This window comes from Anser cygnoides, chromosome 1 (genome assembly GCF_040182565.1).
Source record: "Anser cygnoides isolate HZ-2024a breed goose chromosome 1, Taihu_goose_T2T_genome, whole genome shotgun sequence".
NCBI lineage: Eukaryota > Metazoa > Chordata > Aves > Anseriformes > Anatidae > Anser > Anser cygnoides.
Window position 1 is genome coordinate 188,779,739 of NC_089873.1, and position 23,356 is coordinate 188,803,094.

General features: G+C 37.4%; 1 protein-coding gene across 1 annotated transcript in view; it reads right to left on the reverse strand.

Annotated features, from left to right (window-relative positions):
- The window catches only part of BRCA2 (BRCA2 DNA repair associated), a 40,434-nt gene that overhangs the window by 3,808 nt on the left and 13,270 nt on the right, over nt 1–23,356 (reverse strand). Inside the window, exons 11-26 of the mRNA XM_048048076.2 lie at nt 17,881–22,662; nt 16,629–16,721; nt 13,183–13,252; nt 12,342–12,760; nt 11,218–11,408; nt 10,426–10,613; nt 8,827–8,997; nt 8,184–8,529; nt 7,295–7,450; nt 4,952–5,096; nt 3,659–3,780; nt 2,643–2,844; nt 2,293–2,459; nt 2,075–2,210; nt 1,153–1,409; nt 299–451 (exon numbers count right to left, since the gene is read on the reverse strand). Coding sequence (XP_047904033.2) covers nt 299–451; nt 1,153–1,409; nt 2,075–2,210; nt 2,293–2,459; nt 2,643–2,844; nt 3,659–3,780; nt 4,952–5,096; nt 7,295–7,450; nt 8,184–8,529; nt 8,827–8,997; nt 10,426–10,613; nt 11,218–11,408; nt 12,342–12,760; nt 13,183–13,252; nt 16,629–16,721; nt 17,881–22,662 — 7,598 coding nt within the window. The remainder of the gene's footprint in view (nt 1–298; nt 452–1,152; nt 1,410–2,074; nt 2,211–2,292; nt 2,460–2,642; nt 2,845–3,658; nt 3,781–4,951; nt 5,097–7,294; nt 7,451–8,183; nt 8,530–8,826; nt 8,998–10,425; nt 10,614–11,217; nt 11,409–12,341; nt 12,761–13,182; nt 13,253–16,628; nt 16,722–17,880; nt 22,663–23,356) is intronic.

A 23,356-nucleotide genomic window follows, 5' to 3' on the forward strand; every position in this document is an offset into this window, starting at 1 on the left:
GGAGGACTCATTTTACTCATAAAATTCAGAGTATTTAAAGTACGCCATCAAAACACAGACCAAGAGGGGAATTTTTCATATCCTGCTTGGAGGAAGGCTAGGCTAGGGAGCTCCTCCCAAGGAATAATTGTAACCCGCACAAGGAAAAAGCTTCTGATCAGCTTGCCTTGCCTACAGAGAATCTGTGGGGCAGACTGAAAACAGAGACCATTTGCCACAGCCAGCAGTACAAAACCTGCTTATATCCGTACTGTATGTAAAGCCAGTATGAAAACAAGACTAATTACTAGAAGCTTACCGAACTTTTGTCCGCTGCATAGAGGCCTGAGTTACAGGAAGGAGAAAAGCATTCTGAACCACATCTTTTAGGTAAAGTGGGCGTGAGTGAGTGACTTCTTTGTAGCAAATTCATCAATTTACTTTCTGCGTCAGAGCAAAAGGAGTCCACATTCTATAAAACAGGAGAAATTACAATGCAGAATAGTTGTTTTTAAAATTATGCACGTGTTCTGTGCTCACAAACTAGGGTTTTGTTTTCTCATCATAATCCCACAAGACTTTTTTTTTTTTTTTTTTTTTAAATGAAACCAACAACTTAGAAGTCCACTGCACCTTCCATGGAAAAGAAAATACACCTTCCACTTATTGTTAGCAAGAAAAAAAAAAATGTATTCAGTAAGAAGTGAGAACGTATGTCCAGGACATGTTATTTAGCACAACTAGAAAGTTGACATAAAGAAAAATAAATAAAAGCATCAGGCTGATGGTTAGTATCGAATGTGTCCAAGTGAACAAGACAGTAAATTTCAACTTTAGAAAGGCTACAGTTAAACTGTCCGTGACAGATTGCCTGCTGGCAGGTGAAACAGGTTTGCTAACCAGAAAAGATTCTGTGGCACATGCTGAAGACAGGGGTGTTGAGCTGATGGGGAAAAAAACAACAAAAAAAAACAAACAGCCAAGACATTCAGTATATGATGACATGGAGAGTTCTCCAAGAAAAGCACATTAACACCTTACTCCAACAAAATCCCCTCAAATTCAGCATTATCCGCATTACGTAAAATTCACTACCACTACCGGACTTTTTGGTGACAGATTGACACTGCAATAACTAAAATCCATCATTAAACTAAAAATCTAAAGGTTTACCTCTACCATACTTCTCAGTTCATTAAACTTCTCTTGAAGATAGGTTTCCTTTGGGCTGGCTGAGAACACAGAAAGATCTCCAGCCACCAGCACAGGAATTTCTGATCTGAAGTCAGACTGCCACTGAAGGTTGCTTGCAGAAATGAACGAACAGCGAACGACTATATCCTCAATAGCAAAGTGCCTGAGATCTGCCCAGATCTTTATTGCCACCAGATTATAGCTTTCATCAGATAAATAAACCATAGTAGCGAAACCTAAAAGTAAGAAAAAATGAATCAAACCATAAACCTTTAAATAAAGGTTGATTACTGCAATTTGTGTCTATAAAAAAAGTCACGCGCATCTTGAAAAAGCTCTAATTGATAAATATAACACGGCAGCCTTGTCAGCATGCTAACAGATGTTTGATGCTTCATTCACATTCTACGCTCTCTCCCTACTGATTACAGAAAACAATTCAAAATCTGCATTCCGGCGCTTAAACATAGTACTTCTATGGTGCTTTTGCTTTTCATCAGAAGATTCTCCACCTGTCTACCCGTGAGCTCCAAGGGCTGGTTTCCGCTCAGCCCATGATAGTGCACGCAAAAGAGGGAGCCCACGTACATGGCAGACACCGCTGCTGCACACACAGAGCACAGGTGTAAGAACGTACATCATGGAACAGAGCTGAAGAAAAAGCTTCTCTTGAGCTTGAATACTCAAATACTAAATTCTTGCTAGAAAATAAGACTTTTTTTCCTGTAGGAAAACAATAATCTCCCAGCGTATCACAGTGATGGGCTATATTAGTTATTATATAACTATATATGTAATAGCTGTATATTAGCTGTTATATAACACCAAACATCGTTTTGACTTTTGAAATAAAAAAAAACTTAGTGGTGATTCAATGACATGAACGTGGTCAACAACATACCTGCTTTGCTAACAGAAACTACAACTCCAACTAAATCAACTTCAGCACATGGTGGCTGAAAAGAAGGATCCAACAAACTGGTGAATTTTAGAGCCTTTCTCGGAAAGAAAATCTGCAGCAGCATCTTCTGCGAGACCTTAAAAAAAATAAACACCAACACACTCTTATACAGACTGGAGCTTTTTAATGATTTATCTTTATGCAGTTAAAGTACTTACTGATAGTTGTAGATACTGAGTTTTCTTTGTTGCTGTTAATTGTATGTTAGTTGATTCTGCTCTTCCTTTGGACTGTGATGTGGACAGCTGGTAGATTCTGTACCGACTGCCTTCTTTTAACAGCGAACAAACATCTAGTAGTGGACGCCAGATGCTCAGTATCACTCCTAGTAACACCAGATAAAGATAATTAGGTGTACAACACTAATACAAAGGCTTTTTAGCAAAATAAAACCAGAAACAGTTACATGCAAGCTAGAATACTGTATGTAACCTCTTCAAATCTGCTTATTATGTTGGCCAGTTATCACGTGACGATAAAAGTTATTTATTATTTCCCAAGTACTGACCTTTATGTTTTTCTTGCTTTCTGTAGTCTACCACACATAATTTCCAAACAGTGGACACATCCCTTTTGGAACAACCATACTTTTCCTTTTCTGCAGACTCTACAGCCTTCTTGAATTCTTCCTGTATCCGAGTTTGCTTTTTATCATTCATCAGCTGCCTGTGAGCATTCAGAGCTTTTAGCTGATCTTCACTGAGATAACCCTGTAACCAAGGGAAAACATATTCAGTATCTTTTTTTTTTTTTTAAAAGTAATCACAAAAAAAATCCTGAAAGATCCTGACAGGATCCTTTATAGTCTCTTTCCTAAGTGTTCTTCTGTTACAGACAATTTGTTGTTCAGCTGACACACTACTAAGACTCAAAATGTTAGCACAACTGGGGACTCCAGTCTTTACCGGTACTCAGTTGTCTATGTATTACATTATATGCTGTTCTTAATAGGTAATTAGTGAGAAGCCTGCTTAAGAACACATAACCAAGGTATTTCGTACAACAGGCACGTCCTGCCAGTTTAATAAGAAAGATGTTACAAAAAAGTTCTGTAAGAAGAAAAGAAGAGTTGCGTCTCCCAGCAGGCTGCTATCTCTGAGCTGACTAATTAACACTAAAACGCATCAGGAGACAAATCACAGTAAGATCATGTAAACTCTTCAGTGAACAGCATGCAAGAAAAATGTGTCGTACTAGGTGCATTCAGTTTTCACATACACACGTCAAAACAAAGTAATAAAACCACAAATAATAATTTTTAATTGTACTATATCCTGGATTTTGTATAGCCAGAGAAAATCACTTATTCTCTTTTGCAATCTAAGATATTAATCTATTTAAACAGGACTTCATTGAAGTATTTTCCAAGTAAATCAGAATTTACTTAGCAATAAGCATACTATAGGAAATTTTAAAAGATGAGAGAAATAAATAGTAATTTTGTGGCTGATTTTAGCAGGAGGTACTAAATGAGAAATGACTGCACAAGCATTTCAAAAGTAGCCCAGTTGGCCCTACTGTTACCTCCATATAACCAGGGTCAGACGCATTCTGGATTGCTTCATAAAGTTCTGCACCATCTTGCAAATTATGGATTTGCTGTCTTGTGACTACGCGTGAACTTGGTGTTTTTCTGCTGGCGCTCTCTGTTGAAAAAAATTCACATTATGTTGAATACAACCAATATACTTAAAAAGTGGAGGAAAAATAATTATGTAGGAAATACAATAACTTAGGACTTGCCAGAACCAAGCTACAAAACTCTTCTATATAGGGATAGATGTTTGTAGTTTTTAGGAAGATAGAAATGGAAAAAAAAAAATCACTTTTACAAACTATGTTGTATTTAGTTGTAATACAACAATACTATACAAACTCTGGGGAAGGTCTTACGAGGTGGCATAGCCAGTTCTCAGCAGCAGCTCTGGGACGCACGCGAGCATGCAGTGAGCCAGGTCAGTTTTCTGAACCAACAGGAAAACAACGCTTTAAACAAGGCAATAGCTTTCTGCTGATGTAGCAAGCAATGCTCATTGCCTGCACTTAGGGAAACTCGGCAGCTTGCCACAAAACTGCACCGCTACTTGACCATGCTGTCTGTGTGCTAGGCGCTTCCTCCTCTCATACAACGGAAAAGCAAAAGTCTCAAAGATAACAAGGCCTGGGATGACAAGTGACCACAGGAGTGTACGTGAAGAAGCCTCCTTTCCTTAGGACACCAGCTAAAAGCCAAGTGAACTTAATTGCATTAAACTCTAATCCTCTCCTCAGCTCAATCATCTTTGCTGCTTGCACTTGGATGGTTTTCTTCAGCGTAGTTGACTCCACTGTACGTAGACCAGTTACCAATCGAACATAAACCAACACAGTGAGGTGACTGGGATGTTGAAGTTCACATCAGTGATGCTAAGAATTATAAAGCAATCTCCAATTTCAACTAGGAATTCAGATTTCTAATAAGGGTATGGCATCAATAACAAAGAAAGGGCAAATAATAACGCATCCCAGGTTCTGACGAAGCAGTTGGCCAGCATCTCAGCGTTAGAGATCACCCCAAGAAAGATTAACAAAAAAGGAGAGGTGAGCTGGGCTGCAGATAATGACCCTATGGACATTGAACTGCGCAGGCTATTATTTGTGATGGAATCCCATCTGTTCCTGTAGAAAAATAAACAACGTCCCCCTCCCCACCCCCAAACAAAACAGATCAGAGCGTGAAGGCACCTGGAATCCACGATCAGTGTGGCAAGAATCCCACTGCCCAGAAACAAAAACGTTTCTGTGTTACTACATATTCTGAAATAATGAAATCTTTACCTTCATGCTTTTCAAATTCTGCTTGGATTTTTGCAAACAGAGCTTCCAGTTTCTTTTGTTGATCCTCTGCATGCCTGGCAGCTTCCCTTTCTTCAGCTCGGCTGTTACGAAACACATATGAGCCAGCTGATGTCTTTTCCATCCACTGAAACACAAAGATTTAAATAAACCCCAGACCTTCCATTTTTAACCTCATCCAGCTTCCCTCCAATACTCACTGTTTAAAGCATTTCTGGTTAGAAGTGAACAGGTTCATAAGTTCTTTTAGTATAACAGATCCAAGGTTAAAAAAACAATAAAACAAAACAGAGCAGTGGCTGGTGAATCTTCTCTTTAAAGATACACAGACAGAATGGAGCAGCTGTAGTCAAACTTCTGTGATTTAACAGCTGAAGAAACCATAGCTTATAATAATAGGCATCGGTATAATTAAGAAGATAGCTGGATGCCACTTGTACATACATTTAGATACAAAACAAACTCAGTGCTCAAAAACATACCAGAACTGCATCCTACCCAATTTGTCTTTCAGCGTCGACTGGACTGTTTTAACCTGCTAGACTAGACGCTGTAAAAGACGCCCTTGAACAGTTCCAGCTTGAAGTGTTTCCATAGGATATCAGCCTTGCCCACGGCCGTGTCAGAGCTGGCTTGGCAAGTGCATGCTTTGAAGAGATAGGTGGCCAAACAAAGAGGTCACTGCACCTGAAAGCGGTATTCCTTTCTGCTGCACAGCCCCATCTTCCCCCTTGCACTGGCTCTAGCACTTACCTGACGTTACCAGACACCAGTTTCCTATTGCAACAGACAAACAGACAGCAGTTTGAGGTTGGTTTATGTTGTTGTCGTCCCCACCCCCCCCCCCCCCTTTTTTTTTTTTTTTTGGTTTTGTTACTCCTGGTTTAGCAAAGTAAATTAGCTGTGGAACAGCACCAGATGAGCTGTAGAGCACAGAGAAGCAGCAAGACAGTATGGCAGGAGCAGGATGAGGAAAGCTGAAGGACTGCTCCTTATGAGGCAGTGAATTGCTGACATTGGCTCTGCCTGCCTCATTAACTGCACGCCTTCCACTTCCCGCACTGTTCACAGTCTGACAACTTTAATTACAGTTACTGTGATTCCCACACCCCTTGGCTTGAGTCAAAAGAGATATATAGCTCAAGTCTTCCTATCGTTTTGGTATGACTGAGCAAGATTCTCAGCGGTTTTATAAAAATATACAAATATATCTGCCCGTCAATCTCAGGAAACAGCGAGATATGAAGCATCACTTTCCTCCCCAGCCTGGAAGCCACGTACTGTGATGGCATTACAGATAACTGTCCCCTTCTGGGACCTAAATAGATGTTAGTTCTACCAGGATGCCCACATAGTAAGTATTGCAATATTCTCCGTTAAAATAATGATCTAAAATATCAAAGCAATGACTCAAACCAAATATTGCTATTACCTTTGTGAAACTCAGTCTACACTGACCAACAGTCATACATCATTTTAGAAAGCAAACAATGAAGAAAAACCCTGTATGTGCATGTCAAGTGCAACATTCTCTGAGAAAAGTTAACAGATCGTAAAAGTTGTATCATGGCTAACATGTTAACATTCAGAGGACTGATTACCAAGAAAAAAAAATGTTTCTTTTTATAGCTGGGACTGTTATAAAAAGCTCTACTTTGTGCTGGTACGGCCTCACCTCAAGCACCGTGTGCAGTTCTGGGCACCACAGAATAAAAAGGATATAAAACTATTAGAGAGTGTCCTAAGGAGGGCTACAAAGGTGACGAAGTTCTATGATTCCAAGTAGTTACCACTTGATATCCACAGATTCTTTACATATGGTCAGACTTCACTGTATCTAAAACATCCTCCCTCTATTTTATACAATAATCAGATTGTATTGTAAATAATATTTTAAATAGATCTTATACAATACAGCCAGCTACATATAAGACAAAATTAATTTTACCGAAGGTTAAAAAATATTTAACTTCTTTGCAGATCTATCTATGTTAGTGACAAAAAATTGGGTTTCAGTTCTGTGCTTTTTAGATTGCTGAACCCACATTCAATTATTTCTGGCTTTTTGAAGCTGAAGCAAAGCAAGCCAGAACATACTGAGTGTAAATTGAAATTCTTCTTACAACAGGATACTCCACTCCTGAAAAATTAAATATGTGCACACTGCAAGAGCCACTTCTGTTCTTATTACACATCATGGTACCATTTCTTGAATTTATTTAACTGTCTCTATTATGTCACCTTTGAAAAGCAATATAGAAACTAGCTCTTAGATAAATTAGATCTAATAGAACCGGTTAGATTCATAAAATACTTATACCATACCTGAATAGGGTAAGTTCTTTGAATGACGACATCAATACACCCCACTGCACCACCCTCGCTGTAAAGCGATGACAGAGGCAAAGGAAAAGGTCTGGGATCCCGGTGAAATCCTAGTTTTGCGTGCCATCGTGCGCAGCGGGTACTGTTGGCTGAAATCTGAACAAGTTAAATGTTGAATGATAAACTGGCATTGGTAGGTCAAAAGGAGATACAACTTATTAAATCTAAAGGAAAGATTTTTTTTTTTTTTTTTTTTTTTTACACTGACCTCACTAAGAAACTCTTATTTCAGCACCTGAACATACTGCATTTTAATTTCAGGGTTTCTTTTCACATTGAAAAGCTTACTTTAAACAGGTATGACAAATTTGATGAGTTAAGATTCTCTAGGAAATTAACATCTATGAGATATGCCATTGCTTTATACCAGATGACCAAAATTTTTATGCTGAAACTTCACCCATCACTTTAATCATCCTCAAACAAGTCAAGCCCTCCCCCCCAAGCCCTCCCTCTCTTTTTTCCCAGTTCTTCCTCAACCTTTTATACTGTCTATGATGGATAAACACCTTTCTTAACCTGGTGCTTAACCGTATTAAGGATAAAACATGCAGCAAAACTTGTCAGAATCTTATAGAAGAAAAAAAAAAAGGTACTTTTATACTGTTTATTTTGTAATACGTATTTTTCTTCCAACACTAGTGACTAGCGTTAAGCACCTTGTCTGACAAATGTGGTAATTAAACTACAACAAAACTTATAAAACCCCAACAGAACTTTTTTCTTCTGTTTACACAACCCCATCCAGCTTATAGCACCGCTCAAGCAAATAGCATCTGTCCCATCTCTCAGTCATATCCAATCAAGCTGAACGAGTATTTTGGTTTACCTTCAACATAAGGGAATCTGGGGCTTCCAGTGGCGTACATCCATTCTGAGCGCCAACGAGTTCTGCTCCATGTACTATGATCTTCTGACCAACTCTAAGCCTTCTTCTACGTAAGAAAGCTTTGATGGGTGGATCTAGAAGAGCTCTAATCCCATACCAGCCATCAGTAACTTCAATTATTGCTGCTCCTTTTTTACTTTCCATATTGTTATTGCTAGGAGATACAACAGCGTTCAGTGATATGATTTTAGAAACGCACAGCACAAGTGTTTTACCTGCTGCGTCATCTCTCTCCGTTATTTTTTTGATTGCTGATCGTTTACTTTTATCGATTTCCAAGTCATACCTACAGAAAAGAAGCCGCGACACTGTTAAAATGAACAAAATCCATCACATTGTTTCCCCTTAAAATCAATTCTTGCAAATTATTGCTCAATCTACATGACTAAGTGCCATTATAATAAAGGGAAAACTATCTAAGTATTTGCAAATAACATGCAGTAGATTTTTAATATTGGTATGTTTAAGATCAGCAAAACAAGCATTCAGATAAACACTAAATGCAAAGTAGAGATGTTTATTTTACAGTATTATGAGCAGAAAGCACGCAGTCACAACTCCAAATATGCTGCTATACACTTACCTATATTTCAGCTGCAACAGCACCGTTTCTGGTGTCAAACACCTGGTAGCAAATTCATGTGGAAAAGCTACTTCCATGGCTGCCAATTTCCACACAATCCACCTATAGTGATTGTAAGCCCAGGCCTCTGTTATTAGCTTGGGATCCACACCAGGAGTGTCACAGAGGGCCCTGCAGATAAATCATTAATAAATTAACCTGAAATCCGTTATCAGCCGTTACTTGCCTATTTTTCCCTAGCACTGCATGCAGCATACGCACATAGGCAACATTAACAACGGAGTATTTATTACAGTGTAAACAGGAAGGTTACATTCCGTAGCCTGGTCTGGTTATTGTCTGAATACTGAAGTTTTGTCCTTATAAGCTTTGGCAGCATGCGTGTGTGTGCATGCAGGCGTTCTTGAAACGGACCTTTGACCCTAGCAGTAGCTCCAGGGGCATGCCCTCCCTGGTTCACGCAGTTATGCTCATCGCATCGAGGGACGGAGGCGTGCTCTACTCTCTTTCTTGCAGCCCCAGAATATCTCCTGCTTGCTTTGCTTGCCCCCACTGTTTGACTGCTTAAGCAATGTTTCATTCTTTATCAATTCCAAGCTGTACCACCATGAGCTGGTTAATTTGGTTTGGAAACCTGTAACTTTTCCCACTCAGCCAGTCACTAGGAAGGCTGTTGCACTGAAGGAGATAGAGAAGGAATTAAAAAAGGTTCAGATAAGCTGTTAGACTGATCAGAACACAAGTTAAGTCCCACCAAAAAGTTAATTTCCAACTTGTCAGAAAGGCTCAAGATTTTAATATTAAAATACTTAAAATTTTCTGAAGTTTTGCTGAAGCAACAGTATGCTAGCTGTTCCGCTGCATGTGCTTTTGATGAAGTTATAACGTACAAGCTTGCTTACAGTAAAACAAAACAATATCTATGAAAGTGTTTAGGACAGATGCCGTCAATGCATATACTTCTTTTATCAGTTCATCTTAAATGACCTGCAGAAGGAGACACAGAAGGACCCAGAGTAGTGCAAGAGCAAGGGCTGTTCGTGCACTTTTTCTTTTGTACTTTATATACATTCAAAGAAAGCCTGAAATAACCAGTCAGTTTGCCTACTGATATCTTGGCTTCCTTCAAATCATACTGCAAACTAAGTTATTTTCATAAGTCAGCTTTAAAAAAAAATTGAAAAACGTTTGCACCCGTGTCCTGCAACAGAAACTCTTCCCCCAACAACCGTCATTCCCAACACTCAAACTCTAGAGTACAACAGAAGCGAATCCTTTTCCATTTGAAAAAGCAAAACCTATCAATGCTATTAAACAAAAGCTCTAAATTAACAATAATACTAACATTTTATAGACAATTTATACTGTAGAAGAGTCTCCAGAAATTTTCTAACTTGACTTTGTTTTCCTTCATGCCCAGTGAAGATCACTAACACCATTAGTCTACATAGTCTATTTATAAACCTACAGTATCTTCATTTACACTAACAGAGATGTACTAAAAATGCAGTCAAAAAGTAGTGTTAGATTTATTCTAGCAATATGAGAATCACAAATCAGTAAATGGCGCACCTGCCTCAAGTTCATAAGAAACAATACCTGTAAAACTCCCTTTTTCCAGCCTTTCCCTCATCTGTGGGTATTAGCCACCCTCCATCAGCAAGTTGGATCCCGTTTCCAGCTAATAAATACTCCTTACTGAAAAAGTCTTTGATAAGAAACTGGAACGATTCTGCATTTGTGCTGTTAACTTGTACGCAATGTTTTGAAACACCATATCTGTAAAGCTGCAAAAAAAATAGATGAAAAAGACAAAAGACAATGACAATCCAGTAGGAATTCATTTGAGAGCTTTCACGTCTAATGCTATAAACTCATGTAAATTATCTTCTCAAGCTAGAGACTGTTCTGTATGACCTTGTCATTTCATACGTAACCCCTGAAGAATGGAGGAACTGACAAAACAGGACGTCATGACATCATGGTGTGCTTTGAAAAAAGCACCGTACCAAAAGCAAGAGGCTTTTGATCTTGACTTACCTGAGCTTAAATGTTAACCACGTGTTATCTTAAGACCGCTTTTCACATGGGTTAGAAGTCAGTATCAACTACCATTGATGGATTTTTTCCTTGTTTCATGTTTCTTGTTTGACTACAACACTACAGAGACATTTATGATCCCTATTATTTGGAAGAGTCTTATAAACCGTGGATACGCAAAGCTACCTAACAATGCAGCAACTGCTTTAAGAGCTACTGTAAATGCTTATCTCAAAACTGCGACAGACATATCACTTAAATGGATCTATTCATCAAAAGTTACCGACTTTCTGTTTGCTAGTTTTAACGAACGCAGCCCTGGAAAGACAAAGTAAAAAGGTATCAGCATACCTCTTCTGTAGAATAAAAACTGGGAGACTTCTCTTCTACTGCAGTTTTTAGAGAGACTCTATTTCTTGCAGATGTTTTAATGACATAAAGGCTGCCTGGCTGTGAGCTAATATTTTGCCTGTATTTCTTTTTAATTCTCATTTCCTGTAGATCTCTAGCACAGCGGAGATTTGCCATCATCTTGCTCGTAACTGCAAAGAAAGACAACATCAAAAGCTTTTTACAGTATGTATCAACTTAGAATATACAGTCACAGAATAAAAGCAGACTCAGAGAAGCATATTTTCTAAGCCACTATCCAGATTTTTAGAATCTGCAGTCTAAATATTCAGCAGTGTTAACTGAAGAGATTAAATAATATTTATAATATGTGATATTAGTCTCTGATATTATATTTCATTTCTTCAGAATGAACTCTTCACAGGAAACTCCAAATGAACATAAACCAGTTGATGACGACTACAGCGTCCATAATCCTGAGATTTTGACCCACAAATAGGGGCTCTAACTCTGCAGATGCTCATGCACCTGTTTAAATCAATATACACAAGTCCGTGTGAAGAAAACCAGATTATTTGATTGTGATAGTTATGTAAGTTATACACCTTCTAAGCTTTCTTGAATGTTCCAATGTGTAAGTCCACATGCTAAAGAAAGTCAAACAGCTGAAAATTCAATCTCTGCTTCTTTGAAAAAGACCAATTCAGCCATTTGTATGGTTAGCCCTACATTTTAGTTAGAAAACAGAATGAATATAAGCTTCTATAATAGTGAAAGAAGTATATACCAAGGCTCATCTTTAAGGTTTCTAGAACATTTTACTTAAGTATGAAAAATCAAATGAAACATACTCCATCTTACAACTTGTGTCTGAACTACCGTGTAAAAACAATTTTTTCATGTTCTTAATTAACTTTGGAGATGAAATTGTTAGGAATTCAATATAAAGTCTTAGAAAAGTAATTATTTCCTGATTTCCCTACAAAAAAAAAAAAGCCTTAGGAATCAGTTTCTTTTTGTTTAAAAAAAAAAAAAAAGAAGTCAGAGAATATTCAAAACCCCTTACGGATTCGATTCTGATAGTTAGCAGTCACTATAGGTAAGTGATCAAAATCTGAAAATACCTAAATTTCCATTTTCTAAATCAGTGTCTGCTGTATGCACGATGCAAGACAGGTCATCTGGAGCTTCAACAGTATCTTTTTCAATTGTGATCTGATTTAATTCCCTCTCTTCAGTCGTATTTATGCTGATTGTTGAGTCACATCTCCTGCTGCTGCCTTGTTCACTTGTAGAAAATGTCAGCTTGGTTTTGAAGGGTGGCACAAAAGTTTTAGCAGTTTTTCCAGATTTGTACAAATTTCTTTTTTCTTCACTCTCTTGGGCTGAGGCCTTATGTGGAGTAGAAAATCTTGAAGCATCATTTGAAGATTGCCTTAGGGCACAGTGCTGAAAAATGGCAGGTTTAGATTTAAATCCTTTGAAGTCTTGGTCTGGTAAAGTAAGAGTAGGATTCTTGACTTCTTGTCGCTCCTTAGTAGCCCTACAGAGGTGAAAACACAGGGTTCAGTTTCCTGACAAAAATCTTTTTCAGAGCTTCAACATTCTTAATTTAGTAATGTGGCTTTTTCAAAACTACATCAATAAAAAGATAAAATATTAGTTTTTGATACTTTAAAACCTGAACAATTAATTTGTACTTAACAAAAATAGAAATACAAGCGTAAAACTTGTTTAGCATCTTATCACCCTACAGCAACAACGTGTGTTGTCTGGTAATTTGTTTATTTTGAAGTAAAATTATTAGTCTTTTATAAAATTATTAGTCTTTTATTAGTCTATTATTAGTCTTTTAGAAAATTGGGTTGCAAGTTACTACCATATGTTTTTTAAAAAGTCACAAGAACTTGCAAGGTTTTTAAGAAATTGTATTAGAAAAACTAATATATATTATAAATTTCTCACCCAAAAGGCTGACAAGTTACTGGTTTTAAAGGAATGTGGTACAAAAATTTTCTTCTGTCTTTGAAAATGCCTATAAGATAATTAGGAAAAAAAGTTTGAAACAGTACATTACATAGATAGAATAAATGTGCTGTAAATATCTATATTCATGCATCCTACATATAGGAATACAAGTTTACAGTAATTTACAAATGGGATTTAAATAGCCTTGTGTTTTATATATGTATTTTATATATATATATAAAATCTTAAAAATAATAATAATAATAATAAAATCTTATAGAATATCTTTGATGTTGATAAACCCATTTCTGTTTTCCTAGCTAACCTTCAATGAACAAAAAACATATCTAGAAAAAACAACCAGGTAGATTAGATTTAAAGTTTCCAAGGCTAATCTTACTGTTAGAACTCTTGATTATTAAGCTCTTTTTCACCAGCACTGATACAAACCACATATAGGAAAAAAAGCAACTGTCTTCAGTATTTCTGAATATTACAATAAATAAGGCACGAATCTATCTCAATCTTACTGCCACTAGAAATATTATTTCTAATTGCCATTTCAGTGACTAACATACTTTGGGATGTAAGTTATTTTGCCAATGTGTTTGATCTAAGCAGCATAGTTACCAGTAGCAGTTAAAGGATATACAGGTTGTCACAGACCAATGAACACAAACTGAAAACCCCTAAAAGCAACAGTCTGACGCTGGGAGTGAAGACTTCTACAGGTTCTTAAGAAATCTTATGGTGGGTAAAAGGGAAAAAGTGAGGAAAATAGAATTGCCAGAAGTCTGGTGGTATTTCCTTGTAAATGCAAAATTAATTTTCAAGGAACATTAGTGTTTTCCTCTTTTTATAATCATACATGGTCCAATATATATATCCCTGACAAATTAAAACATGAGGTTAGACCCATGTAGCTTTTTTTTCCAGTTTAGAAATTTATATTTTTCTTACAGATTCTTCTCTGTAGAAAACAAATGATTATGGAAGAGCTTGGTAAAGATGACATTCAACCACATGCTGCCTTTGGTGACAAAAAAGAAAAATGTAAGAAAACATTACCTCCTCTTGTTTGATATCAAAACGTATGGTGAGCATTAAGTGTGAACAGAGCAGTAGTCATTGGAAGAAACTGTAAATGCAGAATCAATTTCAACACATCTGGGGTCATAAAAAAGTTCTGACTTGTTTTACTTAAGGTTCTTGGCAGTAAAAGGACCGGTTGAAAAACAAGTATTAGCTGACACCCTCCCTTATCGAGCCTCAATTCTTCACACTAGTTGAGACAGATCTAGAAGATAAATGACTATAATGCTCAACTCTCAAAAGCTCCCATTTGTGAGCCTGTGAGAGGTGTTTTAGGATCCTTAAAGGGAAATGTTTAACATATATTTAGTTCCAGACAGGCTTCCTATCTAATTTAAAACTCATTTAGCAACTTTTTTTTTCCTTAAAAAAAACAGAAAAACAACAGTTTTCAACAGAAAAGGGCACATTCACACAAACTCCTCCTTTGATCTTTCTAAGGACACACTTATCTCAGAATTATCAACACATCTAAATCATGTCTGCCTGGAATTGAAACTCCTTTGTGCTGGGAAGAGGAAGTTTCAGATGACAAATTATATATACAAGATGCCACATGTTCCAGAAGTCAGGAGCAGGACTATTCTGGGTATTAGAACTGGTGTCAGCTGTTCCACCAAAGAATAACACTGTTCAGATTCTGCTGCAGGGCAGGATAATATTTATGGATGAAGGATAGACAATTGTTCTCTGGCAGCAACTTACAAATTCCATTCAGAGTTTTCTTCAAACCATTATTTTCATGCTTAGAACAAACTTAGGACAGCATTCAGGAACAAGTAAGTTTGTTCAAAAGGAGTCAAATATCTCATTACAAAATCATTTCTGTGCCCTAACATAGATGAGTCACAGTTACTACGATATCTAGAATTGTTCTTGGGGCTACTGTACTGCACGAAGCAATCCAGCTTTGTTGACAACGAGGTACTCATCAAGTATCTATGAAATTGTCTGTGATTTGGAATGAGGTGTTCCAGAAAAGTAGTTTTAATTTCCCATGAACTACTGAAAAGATTGTGTGTTGTTTGTTTCTTAAATACTTTGCAGCGGAGGAAAACATTCACAATCTGAGATTAAGTATGACTCCCCTTGCAACTTTCTTTTTAAAAACTAGGGGACATTTTGAAGTATTGGGATAAAAGTCATTTAATTGGGATATTCAAGTATCCCACTTTGTAATTGCCACTTGTGAAAGAAGTTCAGGTGTAATTCCCTTTTGAGTAACAATGCGTGGAAGGTACCTCCTTAAAGGTACAATAAAGACAGACCAAAAAGACCAAACATCTCAAAAATAACATTAGCAACCACTTAAGGATCAAATCTTTCTACATTACAGCTTCAAGAGAAGTATCATCCGCTTTAGAGAGAGAAACAGGAAGATGAGGCTTTTAAACTCTCGTACTGAGTAATGGAGGTCACTATCCAGGTTAGAGTATACTCGGCTGAGACGACTCAAAATGGAAGCAATACTAATGAGGCGCATACAACAGCTCGCAGCGCTACCTCGCACTGTGACAGCAGCATGTGTAGGAAAGGGGAAGTATTCTGGAACATCAAAACAATCCACCCAAAGTGGATTCTTTTATACTCTGTATCATTTCCAAGGCTTCAAAAAGCAGAAGCTGTAAAGAAACCTCTCTCATCGAAGGCTGTCTGGCAATAATTACTAGCTGTATGTGCATTTCTGATTTTCTAGATGAATGTTGCTACTGAATTGTAGGTGAAAACATGCAGTGCTTTGAAAGAACGAGTTCCTTGAAAAACACACCATCTCCCGTAAGGAAAAGCAGTAGCCATAAAGCACATTATCCTAACACCCTAATCAGGCTTCGCGTAAAGTATCACCTCAAACTTTAAAACCTTGATTTCATTTTTAGAAGCCTCCGCATCACTGGCTCGAAACATTAAAAGCATCTGTAATACACGTATCAGTAAGCATATTCCTCACAAATTATTATGTAATAAAAAATACCAGTACCTTATTTTCCCATAAATACAACTTTTAATTGAGAAATTCTAGATCAATAGGACAGACGCTCTAACTGAGGCTGGTATTTGGAAGCTTTAGGATTAGAAAAAACTGGATGAATTCCTACCATGCTGGAAATAAGAGAGCTCTTGCAGAAGTAGCACAGTCTAACATATTTAGATACTACAGGGTAAAGCATACCATTAATCACATGATTTCAAGTGAGAGGAGACATTGCCACAGCAGTTTCCCTGAATTTTCATGACTATATTGACAAAAGAATTAGTTAAGCAATCATTATATGTTAATCAGAAACCGAAGAATTTTAAAGGTAACATCCAGCATTAGATTACCGCTTAGAACACAAGAACACCGAAATTACCCTCAGGAGTGCTTTTTGAAGCTTTCAGAGATCTGGGGGGAATCTTTGTCTTGTCAAATTCAAGCAGCAGCTGTCTTTTAATTGGAGGTTCTCCTAAGATAAAAACGCAGATTTAAAAAGAGATCTCCCCTTTAAGTTCAGTTTCTTACCAATACCTCATAAATTAACTAAATTTTTAAATAAAATATTCAAGGAGCCACAGCAAACAGAATTCGCAAGTCTTCAGATCACACTTGGCTCAAACACCCCTTCCCAACACGGTGTTACCGTGGCTCATTTGCAAGGCTCTCTTCTGCACAGGATGCTTGTGTAGTGCTACCAGGAATGGTTTTAAGACTCCATATAATGAAGCCTGTCAGACTCTTTTTCTAGTCAGTAGGTCTGTTCCCTCCAAATCAAAACCTGTGAGCCTTACCCTATCAAACACAGTAGAGACAGTCTGCCTTAGGAACTGTACCACAGGGGACTTCAGCAGCACAGCTCACCTGCGTCACCTTTTGTACTTTCAGTCATCAGAATTCTGTCTTTTAAAGAAGTTGTTACTAAGGCAGGGGTTCAGCTGTGGCATATGCTGATTCAGGGTGGGCTGACAGACTCCCATCTGCCTTTTTATGCCTACCCCAATTTTCCTGTATCAGTCTGCCCAACGTTTGTACCTGAACTTGTGCAGCTAGGCAAGTCTATTACAATCCACCCACAAAGCCATAAATAATTTTCAGCTGGCCCAGGTCCTTGAGCAGCTCTGGGTGATTGTGTAAGCATTGCATACTAACACTACAGCCCTGACCAAGATCAGTTTTAGACGGCAAGAGGCTGCGCTTTTAAACCAACAAGTTTTCATATCAGACTGGCAGTCTCAATATATGTAAAACCTTGTCCCTGCCTACAGGGCACAAAATGATGAAGACAGATATACTCATTCTCATTTTGCAATTAAAACAAAATGAAACCACTAGATCTGTATAGAGAATTAAAAGAAAAAAAAGAGAAAAGGAGATTTCTTCTATAACGTTATGATAAAACCAAAAAAACAACACACCTTCAAAATTAATACTCATAAATTTAGCTTGTGCTGTGCATTTAAGGCTGCAAAGTGGATAAATAGTTTGCAGCAAGAATTTTTGTCATTGACACTAAGGTAAAGAACATCAGTTTCTAGAAGACCTGAAAAAACAAATATCAATGTTAAATACAAACAAAAAAAAAATCATATATTGTTATGGAATTTAATGTATATAAGACAAAGACCTACCAAGTGAGTTTTTTTCTTCAAAGTGCCTCTTCCCAAAGGTCTTATTTTGAAAGTTTTTATCTGATGTTTTGCCACCGAAGAACTGTGCAGAATTCTTCGCTCCAGAATCTGCAAGTTCATCTCCTACAGAAGCTTTTTCATTTCCCACAGCACCCACTTTCAAGTGATTTTTTGGAGTTTGGAACAGATCATCAATTTCTGCTTTAGCAGTAGCGCTGCATGAAACTGCTTCAGACTCTGTTTTCATCCCCCGATTCAGCCCTTTTCTGAAAGACACAGTCTCCTCTTGCTGAAAGCTATTTTTAAATAATGCCAACTGGTTGTTTTTCTTACTATGTGGTACATACTCGGGCACCTCGAGGTGGTGAGTGCTTGAAAAAGACTTCATTTCCTCAGCGTGGTTGCTTTTAAAGTCAAGCTCCTCGTTGCAGCTTTTGTCAATTCTGGATTCTGAGATCACTTTACCAGTTTGAGATTTTGTACGTTGACCACTCTCTTTAATTGCATGAAGTTGATCTATAATGCAGAGCTTGCTGCTTAAAAAATCATCCGATTCTTTTAAAATTGCCTTTGCTTTCTGATAGGCATTTTCCGAGACCGTTACCTGCTTTCCGCTTGCAGTGCTGAACCCAAAAGAAGGACCTGAAATCAGTTTAGAGCTGGCATTTTCCCTCTCTTCTGGTAATGCTAGCTGCATTTTCCTAGGAAATACTTCTTCAGTATGTTTTTTAGATTTTTCAACATCTTCTTCAACTAAAAATTCTTGTAATCCTGATGAATGGCTGCTCTCCATTTCAGAAAAGAGCTGCCTAGCTTTCTTTAGCGACTCTTCTGAGAGTTGTACAGGCTTGCCACTTGCTGTACTGAAAAATCCAAGGTTGCTTTTAGAAGAATCTGACTGCTTTACCTGCTTACCTGGCACAGGCACGTTTCCCAAAAGCTCAGTATTCTGTTCAAAGCCTTGCACCTGAGAATTTGGAACAGAAACTTCATCTGCAAACGGGTTTGCATCTTGCTGACCATTTTCACCAGCATTCACGTTTCCATCAATGAAATGAGATGCTGCTGAATTCCCCTCTCTTTCTGTAGCATCTAAAAATTTGGTAGAATTAGGACACTCAGCAGGAACGACGGAAGATGAATTTCCAGGAATTTCCATTTGATTAGTTCTCGATTTGGTTTTAATTTCATGTTTTACAGATTCACCGTAGTCTTCTTGAAACATTTGTCTGACACGTGCTAACGCGCTTTCCGAAACAAAGACAGCTTTACCTTTTGCTGTACTAAACACAGTTTGTTTCAGACCACCCTCTGGATTTCCATCATTAAAATTAAGTGATGCTTCTTGTAAGCGGGTTAAATTAGTTCCACCTTCAGGAAAGCCAACTTCTGACCGGTTTTGGTGAGCATTAAAAGTTGTGTCTGTGAAGCAGTCTGCATTAGAACACCGTTGATTTAAATGTTTTACGTCAAATTCCTTGCTGTTGCTGTTCAAATGAGAAAAGTTATTTTGTGAAACACTACTATAATCTAAGAGGACAGACTGATTAGATTTGCTACTATCCTCAACAAATAAAGTATTTTTCGTATCACAAGGCACAGAATTATCCACAGGGTTACTTGATACCTTCACTGAAGGCAGAGATGTAGCTGACTGCACAGGAAAACCATGCCTGTTTTCTGATTTATCCTTCTTTTTTGCTGAGCATTCCACATCCACCTCTGCAAACAATTCTCCATCTTCAGACAAACAAGTTCTACTTAAAGCTCTACTCTCCCATCCAGCTTCTAGTTCTGACTTCCCAGGATGGACATCAGCCTTTTCATATACATATGGAACTACCAAATTTCTTTCACCATCTTCACCTACATTAACGAATGCATCTACTTTTACACTATCAAGAATCAGAGACTTCTTAGCGGGACTACTTTCTCTTGTCTGCTTAAATTGAATCCCAGGTTCTTCAGGAATAAGCTTTTTATTACAATTAGGTATTTCTGCATCACATTGAGCAACATTGTCAATATGTAAGTCACAGCTTTTAACACAGTTTATACTACGTTTCCTGTTCTTTAAGTGGTCCTCAAAATTGTCATTATGTTCTTTTCCTAAATCAACATCATCTTCTGAAAAAAAATGTTCAGCTTTAGCCAAAAATCCATCGGCAATTGTTATTTTCTTGCCACTAGCAGTCTGGAAACCAGTCAGATAATCTCCCTTAACTTCACTTGGTTCAACAACCACCTCTTGTTCAAAAGGTACTTGATGATGTTGGTAACAGCCTATTTTTATTCTACTTTCATTCACAAACAGGCTCCTATGTGTAGTGTCTTCTCCTTCAACATTGATACTATTTGTCTTTTGTTTATCAGAGTTCTCTGAAACATCTATGTCTCTTTCTCCACAATTTACACTGAGACCATGTAGAGAATTGTCTAAAGGACCATCAGAAATGGGTGCAGCATCATCAGCTGAAGTTTGAAATTTCTGTGGCAAGCGTTCATCCTTCTGCCTTCTGTCTTCTCCTTTCTCAGTAGGGGACAGGTTTTCCATTTCATCCGATACACTTAAATCACAATGTTCTGCAGTGGCAGTAGCATCTCCTAGACACGTTACATACAGAGAGTCTTCTTGTAAACTATCTTCAGCCTGGCAATCCCCTGGATTTAAAACTTGTTTGGAAATTGTATGATTCTGGTTCTGTTTTTGAATGGATGTTGGACTGTTTCGCATTCCATAGGTGGAATGCCTAGCATTAACACGACTGAAATTAACACGTTCATCATCACTTATTAATCTTTTTCTCCAGTTTTCTCTATTTTCCTTTTCAGGTGTACTAACATTCCCCACATATTTTTTCTCTGAATGGTGGGAAACAGAACGTGCATGGGAAATTGCACCTATGCTGTTGATGTTTGAAACACCTTTGTTTTCTTTTGTCAGGCACCTAAAAGAATTCCAGTTCGAAGACATCCCCCCGCCCTTTGAATTGCTGCATCCAGTATTAGTTTCTGAAGATTTAAATAAATAATTATCATCCAAGTCCTTGAAAAGCTCTGCAGATCTGGTCAAAGCTGCCTTAGAAATACTTATTTTTTTACCTCCAGCTGAAGTAAAACCTACAAAATTAGAAACGCTGGCCTGTACAGGTATTGGAAAGCTCTCACTGTCAGATATTCCACTTTCATCTCTGTCTGCAAAAGTAACCTCTTCATTACTTTTATGGAAAAGCACTCTGTTTTCTTTTTCATATTGTACCATGTTACATTCTTCATTTGTGTCTTTCCACGTACTACAATACTTGTCATTTCTTACTTGATTTTCAGATTTAACGGTGCTACAGGAATCAGTATCTTCCCCCAGTTCGGAATTATTTTCCACATTTGTTGCTCCGTGCATTTCTACAGTTACAATGTCATGTTTTTCAACGGATTGGAATACGTTACTTTGCCTTCTAAACTGTGTAAATTCAAACTGACTGCCTGTTTCTTCCAAGATACTAGAAATTTCGGCAATTTCAGCTTCTTGGCTTGCTGTCAAAGTCTGATTAAGTTCTTGCAAGGAATGCAGACTTCTAGGGAAGTTTTTACACAAGTCAACTTTATGTGGAGTAAACTGTGTATGCCTTGTCTGTGAACCAGATAAATTACTGCCCAATTTGCTTTCCAAATTGGAAGAAAAGATGTTCTCCTTTTGAACTTGATTTGAAAAATTTCTGACTCTTTCCACGTTAGAAGCTTCAAAGCATTCATTTTCAATGTCTTTGAACAGCATTTTGCCTTTTGCTATACTGTCTTCAGAGAATTTAATCTGCTTATTGGAAGCAGTCTGGAAGCCACCAAAGCTCAGATTTGACCTGCATACATTAACAATTCCTGATGATTTCCCTTCATGCTCTAGGTTCTCATTTGTTCTTTTGTTGGAATACATAGGTGGTACTTGTTTATCTTCTTCAGAAATTACTTCAATTAAAGAATTATCATCTACGTAATCCAACAATTCTTTAACAATCTCTACAGCTACATTATTGCAAGCAGCTGCTTCTGGGCTTTCATCACTTTTAACTGACCTTGTTTCTTGATTGTCAGCTACATCTCCTGAAAAGGCAGCTACATCTTTTTTTCCCCATTGTTTTAATCTGATCCTGTCGTTTCCTGAACAATTTATTCCCAAAGGTGCAAGTACTTGTCTATGTTCAACTACAGACAACGGGTCTGTAGCATGCTTTTTATCCGCTGATATTTTATTGCAAGAGTCACTACTGGCTCTATTTATGCCAAAGTTGATCTGACTCAAAGTCTTATTAACATCTCTGTTTGTCACAGATGTAGTGTCACGGCACACATCAAACAAGCGATCATTTTTACTAGGAGAAGACTGTGCAGGTTGTCCTTTCAGGCTCTGAGGGACAGTAGCTCCATCATTCACGTTACAACTCACATATGTATCTTCCTCCCCTTTCTCTAAGTAACAGTCTTCAGGAAACAACCTGGAACGTTTTCTTGCCATTAGGCACGCTGAACTTAGAACCTTTCGTTTTATATTTGAAATTCTTTCACTATTTAAAGAATCTGTTTTATCTTCTTTCTGAGGGTTGGATGCTTCTAAGCATTTTAATGAGGTAGCAGCTTGATTCTCTCTTGCGTCTTTCCCTGAGTTCCTCAGCTCTTGTTGTTCCATGCCACTGTTGAAGGATGAGTTATCCAATAGATCCTTTTGTACAAAAGTGCTCAGGTTATCTTCCTTGATATTCGGTTGCCTCTCAGCAGAAAGCAAAGAGTCTACAAGAAAAGATGTTAGAAAAAAAGATATGTTAATAAAGCAGTTCTCATTTATTCTAACAAACGCAAATTCAAATTTTCATATAGTTTTGTCCCATAAGATCATTTCTATCTATGCTTAGTGCTGGTAGCATACATAGCTTTTCAAATGTGAATGCCTCGACAAGATTGGTGATCGGTCTCATCTAACCATGTTCTAGTAGCCTGAAACAAGTGAGTAGCGTGCAGTTAATGCCATGAGTTTAAAAAAAAGTCAATTTTTAGTTGTAATGAAATTTGAAGAGATGGGCTTCCATTCCTTGTGTCTCAACATAAGGATTTGTTTCGGACTTAAAGAGAAGTACTTATGCTCCTAATATTAAATAATTCTAGTTAGAGTAACAGCTTTTGAAAACAGGAGTATGTACTTGCTTTCATCATGTAATTTGTTTTTTAAAATATTTTGTACTTCTGGAAGAAACAGATCCACAGAATTAAATCCTCTAATTTTAAATTTAAATTAAATCCTCTAATTTTATCCTCTAATTTCTAATTTAAATAATAATCACAATTTTAACATTCTTTATGATCTCCTAGAAGACAGGATGGCCCTTAACACTCTGGATATCTGAACAGCATTGAAAAGACAATTAAAGCTCATCAATTAGAATAATGGCTCGATCTGGACATTTCTATTCCAGAAACTAATCTAAAA